Genomic DNA, 15,187 nt, shown 5'->3' on the forward strand with positions numbered 1-15,187 from the left:
GGGCACTCGTTAAAGGATAAGAGTGAAAACCTGCAGCCACGGTGGTCCTGCAGGACTGGAGTTGACGACCCCTGCTTTTGAGGACATTGAAGGCCTGGATTAGGTCCCCATGCTGCCTCCTCTGCTCGAGAGTAACGGGTTTGATTCTCTCGAGTCTAGTCATTGTGTGACATGACATACCCTCAAGTCCTGGGATGCACCCGTTTGCCTTCCTCTACATGACTTCTTATGTCTTTCTTTTAGCATGGTGACCAGAGGTGCGTCCAGTACTCCAGCTGTGCTCTCACTAGTGCATGATATGCTGGTCATAAAATTAGAATATCATGACAAAGTTGATTTATTTCAGTAATTCCATTCAAAAAGTGAAACTTGTATATTAGATTCATTCCTTACACACAGACTGATGTATTTCAAATGTTTATTTCTTTTAATTTTGATGATTATAACTGACAACTAATGAAAGTCCCAAATTCAGTATCTCTGAAAATTAGAATATCAATTAAGACCAATGCAAAAAAAGGATTTTTAGAAATGTTGGCCAACTGAAAGGTATGAACATGAAAAGTATGAGCATGTACAAGCACTCAATATTTAGTTGGGGCTCCTTTGGCCTGGATTACTGCAGCAATGCGATGTGGCATGCAGTCGATCAGTCTGTGGCACTGCTCAGGTGTTATGAGAGTCCATGTTGCTTTGATAGTGGCCTTCAGCTCTTCTGAATTGTTGGGTCTGGCGTATTGCATCTTCCTCTTCACAATACCCCATAGATTTAAGGTCAGGCGAGTTTGCTGGCCAATCAAGAACAGGGATACCATGGTCCTTAAACCAGGTACTGATAGCTTTGGCACTTGTGTGCAGGTGCCAGGTCCTGTTGGAAAATTAAATCTGCATCTCCATAAAGTTCGTCAGCAGCAGGAAGCATGAAGTGCTCTAAAACTTCCTGGTAGACGGCTGCGTTGACCTTGGACCTCAGAAAACGCAAGCAGCAGATGACATGGCACCCCAAACCATCACTGACTGTGGAAACTTTACCCTGGACCTCAAGGAACGTGGATTCTGTGCCTCTCCTCCTCCAGACTCTGGGACCTTGATTTCCAAAGGAAATGCAAAATTTACTTTCATCGGAGAACATAACTTTGGACCACTCAGCAGCAGTTTTGTCTTTAGCCCAGATGAGACGCTTCTGACGCTGTCTCTTGTTCAAGAGTGGCTTGACACAAGGAATGTGACAACTGAAACCCATGTCTTGCATACGTCTATGCGTGGTGGTTCTTGAAGCACTGACTCCAGCTGCAGTCCACTCTTTGTGAATCTCCCCCACAGTTTTGAATGGGTTTTGTTTCACAATCCTCTCCAGGGTGTGGTTATCCCTATTGCTTGTACACTTTTTTCTACCACATCTTGTATTTCCCTTCGCCTTTCTATTAATGTGCTTGGACACAGAGCTCTGTGAACAGCCAGCCTCTTTAGCAATGACCTTTTGTGTCTTGCCCTCCTTGTGCAAGGTGTCAATGGTCGTCTTTTGGACAACTGTCAAGTCAGCAGTCTTCCCCATGATTGTGTAGCCTACAGAACTCGACTGAGAGACCATTTAAAGGCTTTTGCAGGTGTTTTGAGTTAATTAGCTGATTAGAGTGTGCCACCAGATGTCTTCAATATTGAACCTTTTCACAATATTCTAATTTTCCGAGATACTGAATTTGGGACTTTCATTAGTTGTCAGTTATAATCATCAAAATTCAAAGAAATAAACATTTGAAATACATCAGTCTGTGTGTAATGAATGAATCTAATATACAAGTTTCACTTTTTGAATGGAATTACTGAAAAAAATCAACTTTGTCATGATATTCTAATTTTATGACCAGCACCTGTAGTCTGAGCAATGCTGAACTTCAATTTATATTCAATAATTTTCACAATATAACTGAGCATCTTATTTGCCCTTTTAATTTCTTCTGTGCATTGCTTAGACGAGGAAAATGTCTACATCAACCCCTAAATCCATTTGAGAGGTTGCTTCCTGTAGGAAGGACCGTGTCTCCCATCTTGTATTTGCAGTTTTTGATATGAAACTGCATTACTCCAATTTTAGTGTCATCTGCAGATGTCACAGGTTTATTATAAAGTACATCAAATTGATCTAAATCAGAAAGAATAGTGGGCCAAGGACAGGCCCCCCGAGTGATTCCAGTGACAACCCATTTCTCCTCTTATCTGTCCTCTTGTTGTCCTGCCAGTTGAGCCACTTGAGATCCAGTTTTGCAGGTTACTTTGGATGCCTTCAGCTGCTCGCTTTGTTGGTGTGGGTCTCGGACAAACGCTTTTTGAAAATCTACTTGCTTTTCTCAACTATTAGTGTGAAAGATTGATTTGGCAGTTTCTAACCGCATTCATTTTAATTGGGAAGCTGTTTTCTGAAGCGTACCAAATGGCCTTGTACTACACTCAGATCTACTTATTATTGCTTCAGTTTTCCAGTCTATGTATTAAACTTGTAAAAACTTGAAAAGGCAATGACAATTAAGAAATCGGGCACACTGCAATTCACAAATTTATGCAAATGAATACAAATTTTATGGTAAGCCCTTTTATTAGACACAATATGCATATGGCACTTTTCAGCACCCCATCCATTATTCAGTTCTGACAAGTCTGAAGCCAAAACAGTAAATCTGACATTACTGTATATGTAATATTGTATTTTATAAGCAGGTAAGAACAGAATACATAAAAGTCATAACTGAGTTTTCAGCAACATGTAATTTATTTAAATAGTTTCTCTTTTCTTATGTTAGCCTATTTGGGGATCAGTGGCTGTACAGTTGATCTCATTAAGACCCTGGAAGTCCCATTCAAAAAAATCAGTGGTCACCTGATGTAACAAAAACCCCAACAGAAGATCAACGCGTTCTCTAAAAAGCCACTCAGATGATGGAATCTGTTTAAGGAACATGTCATGAATTTTTATTTTGTTGAAAGATTCCACTTAAGAATAGCTGCTATTTCTGCCACTGAGCAAAAATGTCTGTTATGACACAAAGACTCGTGATGTTTTTACACAACACCCTTCACAGCAGTCAGCATCACAAGGCGCTTTATAAAGCAAAATATTTCAACTTTAAAAGTACAACATATGGCAACACAGAGAAAATGGACTGGCATCAGAAAAACAAAATACACACCGTCCTTCATAAATACAGAAATTGTAAAAGCAATTTTCTTTTGGGGCTTTCATTTAAATGTATCTTTACTATCGCATCACAGCAGTGCAACAACCTCGTGAAGAAAACCCGGGGCAGAACACAGGGCTCCTTGTGTGGCCCTGAACAAGCAGCTTGAACGTGGAGAAAACAATTGTAATAACACACGTAATGAAGTTCACCCGAATCTGAGAGGTGCCTTGATGTCCACCAAAAGCTGATGACCTTAGTCATTCATCCAGTTCTGGCCTTCTCTACCCTGATCACAAGCTTGTCCATTTATTGCAGGCCACATCGGCCTTACTGAACAGTTCAAGGTGAGAACCCATTACTACGACAAAGGAAGGAAGTGTGAAAAACAGGAGGACCCCGCTGCAGACCTCCGGCATCTTGGCTTGCATGTCTACCTCTGCGTTTAGCTCATGTGCTTCTATCAGGTATTAAAGTAATGATAGCAGCAACTTCGTTCAGAAATGTGCACGAATAGTATTTCACAACGCCCATGTCAATTGAAGCACTTGTCTGTTTCTCCAAATCCCATCCAATTAAACAGGAAGTTAACTCAATGAAGGGTTCAAATCCATCTCTACTTTTGACACCACTTGTGGGTGACATCAGTAAACACGCGACACATTAAACTCCAAAGCACGGCTAAATACACTGCAGCGTAACAATGCTTACTTACTTATGGGGTCAACTGCATCCTGTTAATGCCTGCAGTACAGCACCGCTGCTGGCTGTTAATTAAAGTGCAAAGTTATGATATAACAGATCTTTTAATCTCTAATTTAATATTAAGTTGGCATTAATGATTGTCGAGCACGAGTGCCGAAATTTTCAAGGCTCCATTACCACCCTGAGCAGAGGGTGCTGTCATTAACTCCACGTCTTATCCAGTCTGCAGTTCAGAAGCTCACTGGCCGAATGTTAAAAGCCCCAATTTGCACTTCCACCACCAAGCCATGCCCCTTTCAGGACACGGATATAAAACAAAGAAGCCCACCAGAAATGGGCACTTACTGAAGAACATGACATGGAGAACTAAGCGACCCACCCAAGCATCTACTTTGATTTTGCATCAATCAGTGCCAACTTGTTTTGCATTCACAAGTGCAATTTATTTTTCCGTTTTTTTCTCATCCAGGGGGCTACTGACTGGTAACCCAAACTTTTGTAGTCTAAGCAATTCTACAGGGTGCGCACAAAGTCCGTATACCCCTATCTTTTGGAGGATTTTGAAAGCTAAAGGTTACCTGTTAGGAATCTAAAACATCTGTATGGGTCCCTCCATGATCTCTGCATAGCCGAATGCGCCGCCAGGTTCTCCTGCTCATGTTCTGCAACATTTGCGAGGTGACTTTCTGGAACGCTGCATGAACTGCATGTTTCAGTTCATCGTTTGATGAATAACGGCACTTCCGCACGTCTTCTTTGATAAACCCCCAGAGTGCATTATCTGGAGTTGTGAGATCATGGCTTCTCGGAGGCCACAAAAGAAGAGCGGGATTGTTGTTTGATCCTCATCCGATCCAACGATTCCCAAAAACTTTGTTGCGGCGATCACGAATGGTGAATTCGAAATGGGCAGGTGCCCCATCTTGTTGAAACCAAACACTGCCAAGGACGCCCTGGTTTCTCAATTGTGGGATGAGCCAGCCATTCAGCATTTCCAGATAACTGATTTGGTTTAACAGAACCATCAAAAAAATAAGGGCCAAACAAATGCTGTGCTGTCATTCCAGCCCAGATTATCACATGTGGTGGGTTATGTTCAATCTCTTCAAAGAAATGAGGATTTTCTTTTCCCCAGAAAAACACATTTCGAATGCGGGAGCTGCGATAAAATGCGCACATGTCAGAGAATGGTGCAGCATCAGATCACAAGCTTCCTGACGTCTGTCCAAGTCGGCATCTGATAACTCGTTAACGTGCAAAGGATGCCAACATTTCATTTGCAAGTCCTGTTTGATGTGTTTTTGCATTGTCGATTCCGCTATTCCCAACTCAGCAGCGCGTTTACGAGTGGATTTCATTGGGGATTGTTGGACAGACTCTGCCACATCTGCACACGTTTCATGCCTTGTGAATGGTGTTCCACTTCACAGCGCATCTCGGACGCTGCCCGTTGCAAAAGACTTCATCTCCCACTGCAACAGCGTCCTCTTTGTCGGCGATGCCATCCCAAAACGCACAACAAAGTCATCCATGACATTTTTGATCAATTTCCCAGTAGCAGGCCACTCATGAACCCACACAGTGGCCACCAAACGCTCCTCAATCGTGAAAACACTTGTGTCACCCATCGCTTCATCTTGGAACGACCACCACGTTGTTGCGATTTCTTGAGCGGCAGCAGGTGGCAGCACCAGACAGGTTGTTGGAAACACACCTCGAAATACCAGGAAGACTTGGGCTGATGTCCACAGGAACCAAATTGCCATGGTTATTCCTGTAAATGCTCCTAAAAATAGGGGTATACGGACTTTGTGCGCACCCTGTACAGTGGCATAGTTGGCAGGATTTACATAAGGAATGGAACTCCAACAACCCCAACCAGACATCATACTGTATATGGAAAAAACAGATCCCGCAGCTTAAAAGTACAGGTTGTGATGCCACAGGTGGGCTTTGTGGAGATGTGGTGCAAGGCGAGGGAGGCACGGAAGACACAAGTGTACCCTTAGCCTGTCACGAGCACTCGTCCTATTTTGCCCCTACAATGACACTGATGTATTCGTTTTAATATTGGAAAGGTCCACCACCAGAAATAAGTGGCCAACTGAATATTATGACTTTGAGCAAAGAGCTGCAGGAGACTACAACATACTGAAGAACAAGATACTCTCCTGGTCTGGCCTATCCCAAGGCAGCCAAGCAAAGAAGTGCTGCGAATGATGTTTTGATGCTGACCGGCCCACTCGAAATCGAATAGCCAGGTGGCTCAGGCCCAGAGAACACACCATCAACAAAATAAGATGAGATGATCTGTGACAATCTCATTCACGCTCTTCCAGAAAGCCTCACTCGACCCATCCATTGACAGTCCTGGAACAATATGGACGGCCTGGTCAAGGTGACTCAACAGCACCATGTGTCCATCCAGGCGGAAAAGTCCAATAAGAAAAAAGAAAACAAGCCTCTCCTAGTGAGACCAATTTAACCAGAGACTGAGAGAAAGCAGGCTAAAAGACACAAACGATCCTGGAGAAACCAGCGGGAGTGGGATATGGGTCACTCGTGGTCCGGCCAGTGAGCTTCCGAATTGTGCAGGCAATGGAGGTGGGTTTACCAGGAAAGTCTTAAATGTGATAGCAGACTTTGTCTGTTAAATGAACAAAAATAATATGTAATACCTCTGCGCCTGTAAAAGTTATGAAAAAAATTATTATGGAAAAAATCTCCCTGTCCATTAACCACTTTCTTCAGAATTTAGATAGTTTTAACTGTTTACTTTAAACGCGGGCCTAATGGAGTATTTCAGTAATCCACTGAGTCCTAAGCAGGCTAGTTGGCAACTATGATAACTTTAATATTGTATTTGTATCTTCCAAAGAGGAAGCAGTCTTTACAAAATAAACATAAATATTCTTATTTGTACTATATTTCCTTCAGATTCCGTAAGAAACCATAAGATTAAATATATAATATTTAAAAACTATGCTTGTGCAATTATATACAAATAAAATATATACAGTACTTTTAAATTCCATTTTCTTTCCCTATCTACAGCCATATAAAGGCTTTAAATGAACATTTCTGATGACTTCAGCAGAGTTAAGTGCTTTTAGCTAGTAATATCACACGCGCTCTTCTGTCTAGGATGGTCACATGCCTGGTACATTAAATGAAGAGACAGGCGGGCCGAGTCTCATTTATGCCTGCGTTGAGCAAGCCTGTCCCTGCAAGGCCCAGCTTTTCATTCCAGCCTAAATGAATACTTGACTTGTTTAGTGACCTTTCACTTTATCTCATCCGTATCTATTTCACATCGGGTATATCTTGTTGAGATCACAGTTCTCATTCATGTCTGGCTTGATTATTCTTTACTCAAAAAGAATCAGCAGTTGGCTTCATTTTAGGCTCAAAAGCAATTGCCTATAATTAGATTGGCTGAAGAAAAACGTAATTATTAAGGCTCTAGCGACATAATTTTGACCATTAATGCAATAAACCAGTGTAAGATAACAGAAACTGGATAATATTTAGGATGAGATAATAACTAGTCTTATCTGGAAGTTTCTGAAACTGTAATGTTCAATGTTTAGAAAATATGTGAAACAATCAGCAGCAAAATCTCATGTTAAAAAGAAGAAAATACCCAGTGGCACACTACAATTTCCACACAGAATGTCTCCATATTTACACAATGCTTTGCTTATTTTAAAACATACAGAAACATCAACATTACTAAAACTAAATCCTTTTGCCAAAGGCCATGCCTGTACCAGTGACAGGATGAAAACAATGAAATCCCTCCGTACAGATCATGCAAATTCACATCCGCCGCCCAGACAATATGAATGAAATTTTACTGAAAAACTGACCACACATTAACATTCCATCGCACAATTTGATTCTTTAAGTGAATCGTTCATATTTTGCACTTGTTTTGCAGTGTTGCAATTCTACGGAATGTATAATGAAATCTTCCTAAACCGTGGGGTCGCCAAGTTCGGTCCTGGAGGACCACAATGGCTGCAGGTTTTCATTCTTACCCTTTTTTAAATGAGTGCCCTGTTTGTGCTGCTAATTAACTTCTTGTGAATTCATTTTAATTGAGTTGCTTTTTTAAGATTTGTTCTGAATTTCTTCATTGTTCCTCTCATTTGCTTCATTTCTTTCCTTAAATGGCACCCAAATAGAAATGAACGGTGAAGTGAGTGAGCCAACAGAAGATTAACTAAGTCCGGGCCCTCAAACTCCAACTAATTTCACTCCAACCGGCTACTTAATGAGGTGCTGATTCTTGTTAATTAAACCCGTTCTCTAATTCCATGGCTTATTGCTGCTCTGTTTCTGCAATAGCAGACATTTCCGAAATTGTTGAATTTTTCTCTACTTTTCTAAGAGCTCTGTTCAAATGTTTTGATGACCTGAGCAGATCGACATTCCTGAGACCTTCATCTTTCTTTATTTTCAGATATTGTATGATGGACACAGTTTACTGGTCATGTTTTGGCTCATTATTGCATGGCAGCCAGTTTAGGAAAACAAAACAATGAAGGAGTCCAAGTCTTCAAGAAAATGTGAATTAAAATTAATTCAAAAGAAGTTTATTAGTAGCAAAAACAGGTCACTAATTTAGAAAAGGGTTAGAATGAAAACCCGCAGCCACGGTGGTCCTCCAGGACCGGAGTTGGCAACCCCTGTCCTAAACCAAAACACTAAAATTTACAGTTGGAAAGAAATCTAAACAACAGGATTAAAAGAGTCCTTGATGGTGGCTGGGCCGACACCAAATACAGGTACAGTTGCAAGCCCCTAGCCTTCTGTCAGCTGGAGCAGGACACAGTGATGTTGTAACCGTTTACTTCTCTCAGACGTTCTTTCTAACCTTTTCCCTGTTGTTGTTGTCATCAATGGCTAGAGCTGTATTCCCATTTGAACAGAGTTTCCTCGATTTCCCTTAGTACTTAAGTGAGTTACCTAGGATTAATGGAGTGGCTTGGCATTAAATAAAAATTCTACGTGAGATGGCCGAGGAGCTGGGTTTACTACTGGATAGTAATTACAAAGAAAAGGAGGTCACCTAACCCATCAAAAGTATGCTATTACAATGGAAAATGGATCCAAAATCTCCTCAAGCCTCTTGCTGAAGGTGACCAGTGTGTTTGAAGTGTTGCCTCAGGCCATGTGATACAAATGGAAGTAAAGAGGCAGGTGCCCCACACATAATACCTTCCCTTATTGTTCTGTAAGAACAACGAGATGAGAGTCAATAAGTTAAGAATTATGGAGGACTCGTCAATTCAGACAAAAAGGGAAAGATCGTACTGCTTGTGCTCACCCTAAGCTCTCTGCATTACTGTGTGGATCAATGAATCCTTACTAGATGGAAGTGAAGAAACATCCATCAGAATGTTTCAAAGGAGCCACCCACAGCAGACATGAGTGGACTCCGGTGACAATCACCTAAATACTGAATTGCACAACAGGTTGGCTAACGGGCCTATTAAAGTTTGTTTTTTTTGCCTCTGGTTCTGAGGCTAGGGATTTGCATTGGCACTCAGAAGGTTGCTGGTTCAAATCCCATAAATGCAAAAAGTGACTCTACTTTGTTGGGCCCTTGAGTAAGGCCCTTACCCTTAACCTGCAATTGCTCCGTCCTGGCTATGACGTTAATCTGCATCCAGCCCTGCATGTAGGCCCTCCAACCTGCAGGAGAAAAACGTGGGGGTTGGTGGCAGAATTGGCACACCAGCCACCATAAAAAACCTCACATTGGTTCCATTCCATCTGAACTTGTGTATTGCGGAGGTGTCACCCGTCGCATGGCTGCACTCAGGTCCTAATCTGGGATCCTGAGTTGGTTTGTCATGTGGTGGGTACGGCAATGCGCTGTATCAGCGTCTGCTCCTAACCTCACCTCACCTCATCTCTGCATCTGTCAGATACAAAACTAAACAAATGAATCGCCTTCATCAAATGATCAAATACAATTTCAGATTTCCCCTCCGGTTTCCTCGTTAAGTCCAGGTTCAGGTGTTGTCAGTCCTGTCTGTCTCCTATCGATAGTAAGTGATTGGTTCAAAAGACTCTTCACAATGATGAACTGTGATCTAAGTAACTACAAAGGCACAGTCAATTTAGAGGCTGCGGTTCAATTGACCTCACAGAGATGTGTGGCAGGACATGAGAGCACATGAGCCCAGGATTACGAAACCCTAACTTTTATAACAACAATTTATAAAAAAAAAACTGACTGATACTCTGATAGTCTGGCAGATTGAGAGCCATGTAAGTATCTTGAGTTCTGGTAATGGTTCTGGAACAACATGACCACTAATTTCTCATTTTTCTCATCCAATGACTCATTTCAAAACAACTAAGTACCCCTGAGTTTGAAAATACGCAAAAAGCATATAACAGAATAAAGATAGTATAACATCCCAGACAGATAAGTCATCAGGTTACCTGCTATACTACAAATGAATTTCTTATAATGAACTAAGTACCCAACAATACTTCTTGTAATTCTGATAGCATTTTGGTTATGACTGCAGACAATAATGTGGTAGAAAGGTTTGCATAAAGTACAACACATTCTGATTGAATGGGCTCTGCTAAGGGGTTAAAAGTGGATTTCCTTTCAGAGCAACATTCGTACGTTTTTATAGAATAAGGCAGTGATATTTAAAAGCATTACTGATTAAAAAAAAATTGAATACTCTACAAGCTTGCTGGATGGTCAGCTTTCGTCACCAATGGGAGCTATAAAAGGAAATGCATGTTCTGAGGCAATGCATTCTGACCAATTTCAAAACTGCTCATCGTGAGCAAATAAGCAAATGTACTCATAAGAACACTTTGGCTAAGAAATATGTGCGAAACAACTACTTATATAAAAAAAAAAGTTTCATAAAGCAATCAAAAAAGTGCAAGTCTGCCGTATCATCTTGTACTGTAAACCAAGACATTGATACCTAGAGACTGTTCTTTTACAAACGGAGGCATTAAAAGGGCAGCATTCACTGAAGATGGGTAATCCCATTTGGAAAATGTGGCATGTACTCTTGTATCAAGACAGGAGCATTCTTCAGCATCTCCTGGAAAGTGTCCACCGTCTTGACGTACAGATCTCCCTTCAGCAGAAGGGGCCTCAACAGATTAAGTGGCTCTGCCTCTCGAAATACTGTTGGGATGTTCAACCACTTTGGAACTTTGTGGTTTCCAATTAAAACGTGATACAGCTTTTTCTCCTGAAGACTCTTCTCGAGAAACATGAGAATGTCTCGCAGTCTCTTCTGAAGTTGATCAGAATGCCACTCTGCGGGCAGTTTGCTCAGAAGCAGATGCAGCAATGTGGTCTTCAGGTGGTAGCTTGTGAGGCCACTCTTTCCTGTAAGGCTGCACTGTTTCTTGTGCAGGAAAGCAACAATCTGAAGGCAGCTGAGGTGACATGAATTGCTGGGAAGATTCTTAGCAAAGAATTTAAACAAGTTCTTTTCGTAGACAGCAAAAGTCATTGGCCAATAAATATCTGAAAGGTTGTTATTAGAACTCTCAAAATGAGACAACAAATAGGCATCGGTGTCTTCATACTGGACTACTGGTGTGATATTAAACACAATGACCTTACCTGACTGAAATTTGACTTTTATAGCTCCAGGTGAATCCAAACTGTGGAATGTCAAGTCAAATTTATGTTTGTGGGAGATTTGGTTCCAAGCTTTAGTTATAGAAATTTGAAACCATTTCATGACTTGATCTTTGGCCAAGTAAGTGGTATCCTTTGAGCAGAGTAGGTCATCCGTGGTATTTTTGGTTTTGACCTTCTCAGCTTTACTATGCAGTAAACACAGCATGTCCTCTCCAAGGTTGGTCCTACCACAGAGGCAATCGAGCTTATCCTCATTTGCGTTTACGATTTTGATTCTACCGCATCCTTGCCAGGTGGGTGGAACGTCATTTCCAGGGCTGCACCAGTGCTCAAAAGTAAAGCGATATGGCTCTGGTGGAGTAAAAGGTACAATCAAGTCACAAAGCATTGGCTTGCCCACTTTCCAGTTTTCATACATGCTTCCAATACCAATGCAGTCCTCAACCTCCATGTCTGCATCCCTGTTACAGGTACTCCTCAAAGCTTCTAAAAGATCATCAGCAAAGCTTTCAACAAACTCCCGCATTCTCCAGAATTCTGTTCCAGAGACACCAATGCAGCTGTCATGAAAGCTGGCCAGTACACCTTTGTCTGGAAGGATCATTTTTTTGGCAACATTTCCAAAAGAAAGATAGTCCTCTTCTTCAGAACTTGAATCTTGGTTGTTGCCATCCTGGAAGTCTTGTCTCCATATCTCAATCATTAAAAATGTAACTAAGGACACAGCACTCCAGAAATCCCAGCTTTGGTTAAAATCCTCCACCACTGGCTTTTCCTCGGCTTGATTCATTTTGGCTGCTTCTTGCTCAAGCCGAGCTCTCTCCATTTCATATGCCTTCTCATGCTCTTTCATCCGGGTGATGATTTCTTCATCCCGTTCAGGAATGGTGGCATTTTCCTTTGGGAACAAGAAAGGACGATTGAGAATCGCTGCTGTGACAAAAAAACAGACTTGAAAGATGCCGCCCTGCATAGTTTCAGGTTCCTGCAAAAAAAAAAAAAAAACACATTTTACGTTAAATTTCTTTTGAAGTACTACATTACAGTATTGTCTTTTTAATTTCACTAAAATACTATCATATTTAAAATCTAACAAACATTTGGACCATTTCTGCTTATTGCACATCAAATATTCTATTGAAGAAAGGTTTTCAGGTATACAGCAATAATTTGTAAAATCTAAGAACTTTATTAATAACAAACTGAAAGCAATTTTATTTCTAGGAAACATCAGTTTTTTTTTCATATACTGTAGGATAATGGTCACCCATCTCTCCCCCTTTCCTCATCTCATTTGCGTCATTGCTTTGTGTTTAAAATAGAAAGGAAAAAAAAAATCAACGCAAAGGAAAAACAAAACTACAAGGAAAACCTTTGCCCTGAAAATGTAACTTTGTGAGCTTCAACAAAAAGTAAAAATGTACCTCGTCTTAAGCAAAGTTTTATTTTAGTCAGTAGAGCAAGTAATCAGGTTTTCTTAATGGGTTTGTTTGTCTTTCAACGTTAAAATATAGATTTTATTACACTGCTCAGATCACAAGCTACCAAACAAAGGATAACCTCACACCATCAAACCCACTTAGTTTTGTGTGAGTCTATCCCAACTGTGTCAGCCAGAATGGGGCGCCAGTCCATGACAGAGCTCATCTACACAGACGTGGGACCAATTAAAAAATGAAATACAAAACACATTCATAAAATTACAATTATGCACCACATGCCATAGTAGCATAAAAAACGAAAAGGGGAGATAAACAGACCTGTCCATACATTTCTTTTCTACTCAACTTTAACTCCATGTATGTAATACTGGTAATCATGGAAAATCATTGGCCCTTTCTGGAAGTGCCAATGACTGTGTGCACCATAGTATCTTGTGCAGGGTCCCCAGCTCTGGTCCTGGAGGGCCCCAGTGGCTGCAGGTTTTCATTAGTGAACTATTTTTACTCCTAATTAACTTCTTTTGAAATTATTTTATTTGACTTGCTCTTGAAGACAATCAGAGCCCTTAATTGTTTCGTTTTCCTTAATTAGCAGCCAAACAATAATGAGATACAAAATGAGCCAAAACAACTGGTGTCCATCATAAAATATCTGAAAATAAAGACGGTCTCAGGAATGTCGATCTACTCAGGTCCACACAACATTTGAACAGAGCTCTTAGAAAAGTAGTGAAAATCAACAATTTCAGAAATGTCTGCTATTGCACAAACAAGAGCAGCAAACAGCCATGGAATTAAAGAACGGGTTTAATTAACAACAAGAATCAGAGCCTAAATAAGCAACTGGCTGGAGTGAAATTAGCTGGGGTTTGAGGCCCTGACTTAGTTGGTCTTCTCTTGGCTCACTCACTTCACATTTCATTTCTGTTTGGGTGCCATTTAAGGAAAGAAATGAAACAATTCAGAGGAACGATGAAGAAATTGGGGGGGACAAATCTTAAAAAAAAACAAACAAGTCAATTAAAATTAATTCAAAAAGAAGCTAATTAGCAGATAAAAGGTCAGTAATTAAGAAATGGGTTAGACTGAAAACCTGCAGCCACTGGAGACCCTGATCTAGTCGAATATGAGATTCCAAGACTGCTACTGTGTGCTAATAGGCCCATATAGAGTATTTGAAAAGTCAGAGTGGTGTTTGCATACGAGATATAAATTCTTGACCAATCATGGTTAGTGCTGTGCTGCACCATGACTGTACCTTACCTCCTCGCCTGTTCATGATTTTCATGGTTAGAATATCATGGTGCGTCGACAATGGCCTCCAAACATTTGCAGAAATTTCCGCAAAGCACTAAACTGCAGCAGTCACAAGATTTATAAACCTCACAAGAAAGACGTCAAGCAAGTCTTATTTGTAGCAGGCATCGTGTGAGATTCCTGTGCCATGCTAGTTTATAGTAGCTTGGCTTTGTCCTTCAGAGTAAGAAAGAAAATATAATTTGGAAAAACAAATTAGAGCTTTGTAAGTATTTTAATCAGAACAAAATGATCAACAAAGGAAAAAAAATACTTTAAAGTGCACTTGGTTTAGTTCTAGAGCACCGGCTATTGTAACACGTAGCTTATAAGGCTATTACAAATAACTGATGAGGTCCACAGACAATGTAGAACGTTTTTTTCATGTTTTAACAAATAAGAGCAATACACAGTGCAGCAATTCACAGTTTCATATTACACTTAAACTATTCTGTCTACCAACCATACTGTTACATTTTTCATCTCTTTAAAAGTGCTCTTCTCTACAAAGGGACCATTTCTTTGGTTAAATAGCACGCTACCGCCTTTGACTGTTGGCCTTCATTGCCTGTAGCAGGATTTTTGGATAATTCTGCATATTCAACCAGATGATTTTTAAGAAATGTTTTGTAATTCCCCAAGGGGAAAATTTCTTTTTGCATGACCTTTGGGAATCAGAGTACAGAGTCAGCATGTGACCATAAAGGTTTGTTGTCTGGGACTGTTGTCTGCACTAACTGCCTTCACACATAGTTTACAGATTACTTCATTTATATTCTTCATGTTGCCCTTTTCGCTGGGACTAAAACCACTGGCAAGGATGTACCTTTCTTCGTCACTAATTCCTCCATGTTTTGCTAATAGCTTCATTGACTCATGGAGAAACAAAATGAGGACATCTGCTAGCCAAATGTAGAATTAGTGAA

At 40.6% G+C, this 15,187-nt stretch overlaps 1 protein-coding gene across 1 annotated transcript in view; it reads right to left on the reverse strand.

The window, feature by feature from the left end:
* Nucleotides 1-9,699: 9,699 nt before the first annotated feature.
* Nucleotides 9,700-15,187, reverse strand: part of LOC120514241 (inositol 1,4,5-trisphosphate receptor-interacting protein-like) — a 37,390-nt gene continuing 31,902 nt past the window's right edge. The window contains exon 2 of the mRNA XM_039734515.1: nt 9,700-12,508. Within this exon, the coding sequence (XP_039590449.1) occupies nt 10,892-12,496 (1,605 nt within the window). The 5' untranslated portion in view covers nt 12,497-12,508 and the 3' untranslated portion in view covers nt 9,700-10,891. The remainder of the gene's footprint in view (nt 12,509-15,187) is intronic.

The sequence above is a fragment of the Polypterus senegalus genome, chromosome 1 (assembly GCF_016835505.1).
Source record: "Polypterus senegalus isolate Bchr_013 chromosome 1, ASM1683550v1, whole genome shotgun sequence".
NCBI lineage: Eukaryota > Metazoa > Chordata > Cladistia > Polypteriformes > Polypteridae > Polypterus > Polypterus senegalus.